The sequence below is a fragment of the Tetrao urogallus genome (assembly GCF_951394365.1).
Source record: "Tetrao urogallus genome assembly, chromosome: 18".
Taxonomy (NCBI): Eukaryota; Metazoa; Chordata; class Aves; order Galliformes; family Phasianidae; genus Tetrao; species Tetrao urogallus.
Window position 1 is genome coordinate 8623159 of NC_136831.1, and position 10737 is coordinate 8633895.

Below are 10737 nucleotides of genomic sequence, written 5' to 3' on the forward strand. Positions count from 1 at the left end.
GGGGTTCGGTTCGCCTTATCCAGACTTTGCCTTGTGACTCGGTGCCTATGTCCCCCCCCGGCACGTCCTCGTGGTGGCAGCGGGGCTGGAGAGGCACCGGAGCCCCATTCCCTTCCGACGTGGGGCAGCAGCCCGGGGTCTCGTCTCCCCGCTCCGTACCCCCGTGGCTGGGATATGAGGATGGCCCCATAGCAATAAGGCGGGTGTGGGGCACGGCCTCGTCCCCTGTTTGCTGTCGTCGTGGGTTGGTGGCGTGGAGCAGAGGCTTTGGTTGTGCATGCAAAGACAAAGTCACCTTTTATCCTTTTCAGAGAGATGACATATATATATATATCTGGTGGGCATAGATATATATATATTATATATTTGTATATATAGAAATATATATATATATATTTGTTTTATTTTGAGCCATTCCATCCGATCTTGGTGTACAAACGGACTATGTCCATGGGAACGCTTCGTGGCCCCGCTCCGCCCCCCTGTGCTGCACTGCCCCGACCCCCCGGCCCCACTGCTTCTGCACCGCCGCGATCTGACCGTCACCCACAGCACGGGGACGGGTGTGGGGGGCAGGAGCAGCTGGAATAAACGTGCACATCGCTGTGGAACTCAGCCCCCAGCCTGCCTTCATTCAACGCCTCCCGCGGCTCTGCACGCGCTTGGGAAGGGGCCGCTCCACGAGGGGGGCTGTGCGGGTTTGGGGACAGAATGTGCCCCTCCAGCTTCAAATGCATCACCCACAGAGGGAAACTGAAGCAGCACAGGGGCTGCTCGGCTCACAGCCACCCCCAAACCTCAAAGCAACCACACTGGAAGGTCCCAGAAAAGTCACTAGAAAGCACCAAGAAACCCCCAGCGCCGTCCCCCAGGTGGACGCGGCACACAGCGCGCTCCTTTCATGTCTTTAATAGAAATGGCTGCGGGAGAACCACGCACTGCATAGCCCTGAGTGTGCAAGCAGCCCCGCAGCCCAACCCTCAGCACCAGTAGCTTGTAGAAAACAAACAGCATCTCTGCATAGAACTCTCTGTATAGAATAAATACTCTCTCTCCCAACAGCCCCTCGGCCCTGCAGACCCCCTGCTTGCTCCCAGTAAGGCGTGGGCTGAAAGGCACAGGGCCAAGGGTGCAGACACTCAGCACAGCACAGCCGGGTGCGAAGGGATCCCTGAGTGGGATGTGCCCAGGGCTGGTACCCAGCTGCAGGATGCTCATAGTGCAGGCACGCCCTGATTTTGGGCACTCCATTGCATGATGATCCCAGCACAGGTGGTGATGGATACCCTGATGCAGGATGCTGCTGGCGCAGGGATGCCCTGCTTCCAGATAGCCCAGAGCTCAATGCTCCCATCGCTGGATGCCCCCAGCACCGTGCACCCAGCCCCAGGATGCTGATGATGCAGGAATGCCCTGACTGCATACGGCCCATGGCACGATACTCCCAGTGCTGGGTACCCAGGTGCAGGATGCTCCCAGCACAAGGATGCTTTGTTTGCAGATCCCCCCCCTGCACAACGCTCTTGGTGCTGGATGCTCCTAGAACCATACATGCAGCTGTGCAATGCTCCAGGCTCTGGGTACCCAGGTGTGGGATGCCCACAGCGTAGAGATGCCCCGACCCCACAGCACAATGCTTTGGGTGCCACCCACTGCCAGCTCAGCCCCACAACCATCCCCTCCCTTCCTCAGAAGCTGGACTCAGGCACGGCCCCGTGCCGCAGGGTTGCCGTGCGCTCCCTGCCCCGTATCCCCGCAGTGCCCCCCGCTCCCCGGCCCAGCGATGCTGAGCGCCGCATGGGGTGAGGGGGCCGTGGGGGGAGGCAGGCTGAGCTCTGTGAGCGCCGGATGGGCCCGTCAGGGCTGTGGGGGTCGTGCTGTGCCCGAGGGGTGCCCTCCTGCCCCACCCGGGGGGGGCCTGTCTCCTGCTCACCACTCCACAGGGGGCTTTTGGGGCACGAGATCCCAGTGGGGCCGGCGCTGTGGGCCCGGCGTGGTATTGGGGTGCAGCGGAGGGGCTCCGTGCTCTGTGTGCTGCCTGCAGCATCGCCCAGCACGGCCTTCTGCTCCACACGGGGGCTGCCCCCACCTACCGGCCCCTTGGGGATGTATGGCAGCAGCTGCCCGGGGGCCACCCGCGGACGCGAGGCGAAGGACCACCGCAGGGGCACAGCCCTGGGGGGGGCCCTGCAGCGGGCGGGGGGTGGCAGCTTGACGCTGAGGCTGCGGCTCTGCACCACCCGCACCGGCGGCCGGGCTTCGAAGCCACCTGCAAGGAGAGAGCATGAGGGAAGTAGGGGGTGGTTGCACCGTGGCTGCTGCGGAGTTCAGGGCCGGGGGGGGGGGCTCACCTTGCTCCTGTGTGGTGCCAAGGTCCGGGCTGCAGGGTGGGGATGGGCGGGGAGCTGCAGGCTGGGATCCTGCGCTGTGCTGCTTGGTGCCCCCTAGCCGGGCTGCCCAGTGGTTCAATGGGGCCGAGCTGCTGCTGCCTGTGGGGAATGGGAGCTGCATGGGGGGGCACAGTGCCAGGGAGTGGGGCTGGGGGCTGCTGGGGGGTGCAGCAATGCAGGAGCTGCAGTGAGCAGTGTGCATATGCAGGCATGCAAGGGGTGTGCACAGAAGCATGCGGATGTGTGCGGTATCTGCACAATGCTGTGCACGCTGATGCACACCAGCATGTGTGTGCATGGAGCCCTGCTATATGCAAATATGTGCCTGCCTGCTGCACTGCTCATGGATGGCAACGCACAGGTGTCCAGGTGCACGCATGTAGCTGCATGCAACTGTGCTGTGAGAGCACGCACACATCTTGAGTGCACGAGTGTGCATCCAGCAGTGCTGCGTGCAGGCGCATCGTGCTGTGTGTGCACGTGCATTTGGCTGTGCTCTGCACGCACAGTGTGCCTGCTCTGCGGGTGCTGCCAAGGTGGTGATGGGGGGGGGTGACACTGCTCACCTCTGGCAGCACTGCTGGCCGACCAGGCAGGGATGGCGTTGCGGCGCTGGTAGAAGAGGATGTAGGCGCTGCGGGTGCTCACCTCGTCCTCCCGCACCCCCTCCACCGTGCTGTCATCGTAGCTGTACCAGCGCCCGTCCAGGGAGTTGCAGCAGTACGCTGGGGCAGGGGTGAGGGAGGGGGAGCAGGGAGCAGGGCCCCTCGGGTCTCCCCTCCCCACAGCAGAGATGGAGCCCATCACGCTGCTCTGACGCACCGCACACCCCTTGCAATGCCCCCGGCCCCATGCTCTTCCCCACTGCACCCCTCACACAACACATTTTTATCCCACTATTCCCCTGCAGCACCCTGTGACCCCACACCCCATGTCCTCACCATGCACCCCAGCCCCACATCCTTCCCCCATTGACTGCTGTCACGCAGCGCAACCCTGGCCCCAAGCCGTGCCCATGGCACTCTCCTTTCAGCGACCCCCACTCCTACACCTTATCTCACTGCACACCCCCATACAGCACCCCTAGCCCCACCCCCCATGGCTGTGCCATGCCTGCCGCCCCACAGCACCCCTCGCTCACCGGTGTAGTGCCCGCCCTGCATGCTGCCATGGTGATTGCAGACGGCATAAAGGTCATACAGAGCATCCGGGGGGCAGCTCCGAGTTGGGCGCAGGGAGTTCTGCCATCTTCCCCCCCCCGGGGCCAGGTGTGGGGCCATGTCCAACCCACGCAAGGGGAAGCGCACCAGCGTGCTCAGCTTGTGGCGGCGCTGGGCAACCTGGCGGAAGCGCTTCAGGTGGATGATGAGGATGTCGGGCAGCGTCCAGAGGCGGAGCTGCACTGTGCCCTGCTGCAGGACCCGGCAGTGCGGGCAGCGCCATGCGTCATCCGGTGCCAGCTGGAGGCACATACTGTGAGCATCCCAAAAGGAGTGCCTTGTCCCTCCCCCTCCTCTCCCTGCCCAGCACCACAGGGCGTTTGAGGCTTTTTTGGGTGCACCCACCTGCTCCTCCTTGGTGTAGAGCTGGAAGCACTCATCCAAAGTGCAGCTGTGCTGCTGGTGTGCTACCTGCTGCAGCCGCACGCTGTCTGCATCCTGCACCACCTCCTGCTGCACGCTGCCGAAAAGCCTGCAGGGTGGGAGGTGAGGGGGGGTCAGGGATGGAGCACGGGGCTGTGGTCCCCCCCCAGCGCTGCACTCACCGCTCCTTGGTGCCAATGTCCCAGTCCACTGTCAGCGCGACATGGGGAGGTCCGCCAGCGGGGCTCTGCTGCAGCGCCCTGAGCGCCCCAAAGGGAAAGGGAGGTGTGGAGTGCGGCCTCCCCATCCCTGTAGGGCTGTGGTGTGACCCCCCCTCACCTGTCAATGGCCGCGTGGCACAGCGGGTGTGGGTCCTGTGGGGACAGGTAGGCACTGGGCTCCCTGGCCACGTGGATGCGGAACAGCGGCGCCGTGCCCTGCAGGACAGCACAGTGAGGGGACATAAGGACCCTCAGGTCCCTCAGGGGGAGCGCCCTCACTCTGGGATGCTAGTGCCAGCAGGGCCGGAGCACTATCCCACACTTCAGTATCCCCATGTGACCTCAGTTCTGCTCTTGTACCCATGGTGGGGACACCCAGAGGGACAGGGACGGGGCTGCAGTGTGTGATTCACTGCGGGCTCCCGTCAGCCCTGCGGATACCTTGGTGGCGATGGCACCCATGTGGCAGGGATGGGTGACACTGCAGCCACATCCAGTGACTATGGCCAACCAGGGCAACAGGGACGCCGCTCACAGGGACACCATGGCCACTGGTGGGGTCACCACGGCCCCCCGCAAGGACAACCCATGGGGACACCCACCTGCACGGCGCTCCTCATCATGCCGCGCAGCGGGGCCAGCACGTCGCGCTGCAGCTGTGCCCAAGAAGCACCACGCTCCGCCCACAGCACCAGCGGTGATCCGAACCTGGGGACGTGGGGATGTGGTTGGGGGCATGGGGACACGCAGGGGGGCCGTGTGCGGGGCAGGGCAGGGCGGTACCTGGCGCGGTGCGGACCGGTGCCCGCCACGTGGCACAGCAGCAGCAGCACAGGGCGGGCGCCTGCGGGCAGAGGGTGAGCGCGGTGCGGCCATGCCCGTGGGAACCCCCTGGGGGGAGGGATGGGGACACCGGGGTGACACGAAGGGCGTGGGAAAATTCCCGCCAACGGCTCCGCCAATCGCAGCGCGAGGGGTGAGGTTCCCACCAATCACGGCAAGACAGACACCTGCCTCCCACCAATCGTGGCGTGAGGGAAAAGGCTCCTACCAATCACAGCAGAGGAGGAGAAAGGTGCCACCAATTGCAGCAGAGCATGCATCTGCCTCCATCCAATCGCGACAAAACACACCTCCCTCCCACCAATCACAGCAGACGGGGCACAGCTCCCACCCGTCATTGGGAGAGAGGGCACAGATGCCACCAATCACAGCACAGCACACCTGCCTCCAACCAATCACAGCAACGGGGCTGGAGCCTCCCACCAATCCCAGTGGGGCAGACACCTTCCTCCCACCAATCCCAGCGCAGCACACCTGCCTCCCACCAACGGCATGGGGACAGGGCTCCCAGCAGTCACCAGTAGGACGCCACCAATGCCACCAGCCCCACACAGTGCCCAGTACCTGCAGGGGCCTCTGGGGGAGCCTGCAGGGCATACAGGGGTGCCTCTTGCCCGGCTGTGCTCAGCTCCTCAGCGTCATCCAGTGAGCGCAGGAAGCCCTGCGGGGACACCTCGGCCAGGATCACCTGTGGCATGTGGCACATGGCTCTGGATGTGGCACAAGGCACACAGTGCAAATACATGGCACACAGCACATGGTGCAGTACACCGCGTGGCACATGGCACAGCACGTGGTGCACGGCACGGCACAGGGCACAGTACACAGCACATGACAGCTGTGGCACAGCTCATGGCACATGGCGCAGCACATGGCGCATATGGCGCAGCACATGGTGGAGCAGATGGCACAGAACATGGCACGCAGCACATGGCACAGCGTGGCACGAGGCAAGGCACAGCACAGCAGATGGCACACGGTGCAGGTACACGACACGGCGCACAGCGTAGCACACAGCGCGGTACAAGGCACACAACATGGCCCAGCATGGCACGTGGCATTGTACAAGGCCCAACAAGGCTCAGCACCAGGCACAGCACAGCACACGGGCTCTGAGTGCCTCCCCATTACCTGCTGTGGGGGCACATCCCCCTCCCGTGCCACCATCTCACGCAGCTCTGCAGCCGTGCCCAGCAGCGGCACTGCCAGCCCCACGCGCAGCGAGCGCCCGCCCTCGCGCTGCAGCACCAGCGTCACATTCAGTGCCCTGGGGACATCATGGTGGGGATGTCATGTGTGCCCCAGGTGCGGTGGTGCCAGCATGCATCCCTCCTTGCTGGACACCGCCACCTCCTGCGCTCTGAGTTCTCCCCATATGGCACAAATGACCCTTTTTGGAGCCGGATGCCCCAAGTGGTGCTGGCCGTCCCCTCACCAAGCGCTCACCTGGTCTGGCGCACAGGGATGGGCAGCGAGATGCACAGGAATGGGTCGAAGGTATTGCTCTGCTTCCGGCAGTGCGGGCACGTCAGGGAGGATCTGCACGCATGGGCAGGCCGATGGCACAGCTCTGAGTACCCATGTGGGGCACGGGGATGCATCCCTGGGGGCTGGGTGGCCACAAGGCACAGCCACATCCCACAGCGCGCGCACGGCACGAGGCACAGCCAGCAGCTGCTCACTGTGAGCCCTGCTGCACAGCCATGCAGGGACGTGGCTCGGTACTGTGTCACCCACAGCAATGCTGGGCGCAGCTCAGCCCCCCTCCCAACACCACAGGGCCGCATCCTGCCCACAGCTCACCTGTACTGTGCCTGGAAGTGGCTCTGTACGAAGCTCTCCCCACTGGCACCACTCTGCTCCACACTGCGCTGTGGGGACACAGAACAAACGGGATGAGCCCTACACCAGCATGGCCCTCATGATCCCCACCATCCTCAGGCACTGCTGTGGGCTCCAGTGCCTGAGGGCTCCCCACGGGCTGCATGGCATGGGGAATACACCCAGTCCCACTGTGTTCAGTCTACTATCCTGTGAAATGGGTGCACTTGGGGCAAAGGTACCCAACACACACCAGCACTGGGATGGGGAATACCAGGAGGTGCTGTCAGAGAAGGACCAGCCTGGTTTTGTGGGCAGGAGTTTTTCAGTGTTACAGTGAACAAGCCTGAAAATATTTGGAAGGGACAATGATTCTCCTGGTGCCATCTGCTGGCTCTGGGTCCCGCTGAGCCTGACACCTCCTCGCAGTCTGCTGGGGGCCAGGGCCCATCTGCTGTCTCAGAGGGGGTCGGGGGAGGGAACTCAATGTGCTCAGTGCCTGTGCACCCTGCAAGACCCCAAACTTCCCCGCATCCCCCAAGGGCTCCTCCTCCTGGAGTGCCCCCAGCAGATCCAACCTGCAGCCCTCCGCACGCAGATCCGTCCTCCCAGGACACGGACTGGACGGAGAAGAGATTCTCTTTCATCTGCCCAGCTGGGCGGGGTGCCGCGGGGGCTGCCCCAGCTCAGCAGGGAAGGACCGGGATGCCCTGCCCCCTCCCCCGGGGACACCCACCTGGTGGGCAGCGCGATGTCCCGGTGCGGGCGAGGCGCTGCCCAGGTCCTCGTGCATGCGGTCCAGCAGCCACAGCAGGAACTCGAGGGCGTCGTGCTGCGCGTTACCGCGGAACTGCGCGCCGTGTTTGGCCACGATGCTCTGCGGGGCGCAGCAAAGCAGCGGGACGGGGTGCTGCGAGCGGGTATCGGAGCCGCATCGCCACCGAACGCACCGCCCTGTGCCTCAGTTTCCCCCTCCACGGAGCACAGATTCGCCCTCGGGATTAGCGAAAGATCCCCCAGCTCTCCCAACCCGGTACAACGCGCGGCTCTCCCCGGGAGGATCCCGCACACGCGATGCCACCGCCGCCCGCCCTGCCGTGGAACTGCCCGGGGAGCGCTCCGACCCCACCCGGGTTAACTCGGAGCCCGGAGCGGCCGTACCTGGAACTCGGCGGAGAGCCGCGGGGTGTATTCCAGGCTCCAGAGGGCGCGGACCAGAGCCGCCAGGCGGTGCGTGACCTCGGCGCGGGCCCCGCGGGCTCGGTAGCGTCCGAGCGCCAGGAACTCGGCGAGCGGGGCGGTGTTGCTGAGGCACTGCACCACGGCGTTCATGAAGCACGTGTTGCCGTGGTTCCGCAGCCCCTGCGCGCCGGGCGGTCGCCCCCCGCTCCCCGCCGCCCCGGCCCCGCCGCCCCGCGCCGTCTCCCTTCTCCCCGCGCTCTCGAAGCCGCCCTCGTCGTCCTCGGGCTGCGGCCGCCGCCGCCGGGCGCCCCGATCCCCCCGTCCCCCCGCCAGCCGCGCCCAGGCTCGCAGCAGCCGCCCCGCCAGCCCTCCCAGCCCCCCCAACCCCCGCAGCGTCCGCCGCCGCCCCCCGACCCCGCGCCGCCGCCGCCCGGGGCCGCCCCACGCCGCGCTCATGGCCCCGGGCGGCCCCCGCCCCGATCCGGCACCGCAGCGCCGCGCGTAGCGCCGCGCATGGCTCCGGGCGGCCGCCGGGTGCCCGCTGGGTGCCCCCCGCCGGTGCGGGACCGGCGGTTTTGAGAACGCGGGCGGCTCCTCCCCCGGTCGGGCTGGACCCGGGGAAGGGACGGGGAAAGCGGCGAGGAGGAGAAGGAGGAGGAGGAGGGGGAGGAGCGTGGGGCTTCTGTTGGACCTCAATCGGCCTCAGCCCATCGATCAGTCCGTGCGGGGAGGGCCGTACCTGCGTGATCCCCGCCGCTGTGGGCGTGGATGGGAGGGAAGCGCGGAGGGAAAGCGAGGGCAGCGGGAGGGGCGGGCGTCGGGGAAAATTCTTCTCCGAAAGAGTGGCGATGCGTTGGCACAGCTGCCCAGGGAGGGTGCAACTTCCTCCTGACACTTCGCTCACTCTCATCCGTCTAATTAAATTATAGATTGCGCACTAAGTTATTTAGAGCCCGCATTAAAGATGGATGGGCGCTGCCTTGTTAGGAACACGCTGGCAGAGCAGCAGCGCTGAGGCAGGTGAGCGAGTGCTGCTGTGCCAGGGAGCACCACGCTGCCCCCTGCTCCACTGGTTCCTCCCAACATGAGAGCTGAGCAGAGAGCTTCGTGTTGCTCCCAAGCTGTGCTTTGCTTGCTGCAGTTTTGCTGTGTTCCAGCAAAACCACACACCTGCAGCACCCCGAGGCACCGAGGGATCTCAGTGAATACTACGAGGTTATTTCAGGTGCCGGCGTGCTGAAAACACACACTGAGGAGCTGTTGTGTTGGGGTGGAGTGAGGCAAGGATGATGATGGGAGCACTTCCGTAGGGCTGAAGGCATGCTGTGCAGAGGGGATGGTAAAATTTGGGGCGGCACGGGGCTGTGATTGCAGCATCCATCCCTGCGTACCCTTCTGCCCTCCAGGGACAGCACCTTCACTCCATTTTCACATCACAGGGCTCTGTCACAGCACAGCGCAGCACGGTAGCTTGCCCACGCATTGCTGCTTCTCTGCCTTGCTGCTGCTGCTGCTCCTGCCAGGAACGCAGCAGTGCAGGGGAGAGATGTCAGCAGCATATGCAGCGTGTGTGCAAACAGAGCTGCTGGCACCGACACCTCTGGGCTTTGCTGATGTGATGGGAGCAGCTCTGCTTGCCTCTGCCACGCTGCTGGGTAACAACAGTGCGCTCACTCTAAGCATCAGAGATCTCCTTCACTCACAGGGCTGTCCTTCATCACTGATGATGGGTGGAATAGAATTGCTTTGCTGAAGTGAGAGTGACCTGCAGCTCCTGGGAAGCTGGCATGGCAAGGCCCTGCCCTGCTGGGCTCCCCATCTACTGCTGGAGTGGGCTGGGGCTGGCACAGCAGCAACCCAGGCTGCTCCTGGCTGGGCAGAGAGGACGTGGGTTGCTGGGCTGCCTGCCTGGCTCCACACACAGCTCTGTTTTCATTCTCCTACACAAGCACAAATGTTTTGCCTGTCCATCCCACATTCCAGCGGTTTGATCCTGCCTTCCAAGCCACACTGAGCGCTGCTGCAGAGCTTGTAAAACCTGCTGGAGTGTTTACAGCTGCATAGCAACGAGCCTCCAATCCAGAGAAAAAGAGGAAGGAATGACTTAATTCCTTTGTTCCAGACACTGTTAATAAGAGCAGGGATATTTCAAGCAGAAGGAATAAATGTGGAGGTTGGTGGCCCTGCCTGTGGGAGGGGGGTTGGAGATTCACGATCTTGAGGTCCCTTCCAAACCCGGGCCATTCTGTGGTTCTGTGAGCTGCACGGTGTTTGATGGGCAACATGTGCACAGATACCCCCAGAGCCAGAGCAGAGGGGTGTGCTATGAGCAGCAAACATTTGTTGTGGCGTAGAAAGAATGACGAGCAATCCTACTTTTCTATCCACCTCTGCATACCAAAACAGCTAATGAAATCAGTCTGGGTTTGACAGTACCTACATGAAATATTAGTTAGCTTAAGTCTCTGTAAGTCTTAACATTAGGAATCCAACATTTTGAACACTTTTCATTTATGACTCCACTCCTGCAGGCCATCAGTGCATGCAAAAGGAAGATTTACTCTATTGGCATCGCTTCATAGACCGGCTGCCTGCACTGATCTTCGAGCAAGCTGTACCATCAGAGCTGTCAGTTACAGCACCAGGCATGATACGTGTTTTGTCCCAGCATGAGTATCTGGTATTTCATGCATATTT

The 10737-nt window shown here is 63.4% G+C and overlaps 1 protein-coding gene across 1 annotated transcript; it reads right to left on the reverse strand.

The window, feature by feature from the left end:
- Nucleotides 1-1688: 1688 nt before the first annotated feature.
- USP43 (ubiquitin specific peptidase 43) lies at nucleotides 1689-8496 on the reverse strand (the record flags this gene model as incomplete). Its single annotated transcript, XM_079544289.1, has 15 exons — nucleotides 1689-2269; nucleotides 2352-2489; nucleotides 2957-3115; nucleotides 3532-3850; nucleotides 3956-4082; nucleotides 4156-4233; nucleotides 4313-4410; nucleotides 4797-4902; nucleotides 4978-5038; nucleotides 5602-5725; nucleotides 6169-6304; nucleotides 6484-6576; nucleotides 6841-6882; nucleotides 7527-7735; nucleotides 8020-8496. The coding sequence occupies 15 exons, from the start codon at nucleotides 8494-8496 to the stop codon at nucleotides 1689-1691; spliced, it is 2748 nt and encodes a 915-aa protein (XP_079400415.1).
- Nucleotides 8497-10737: the final 2241 nt, after the last annotated feature.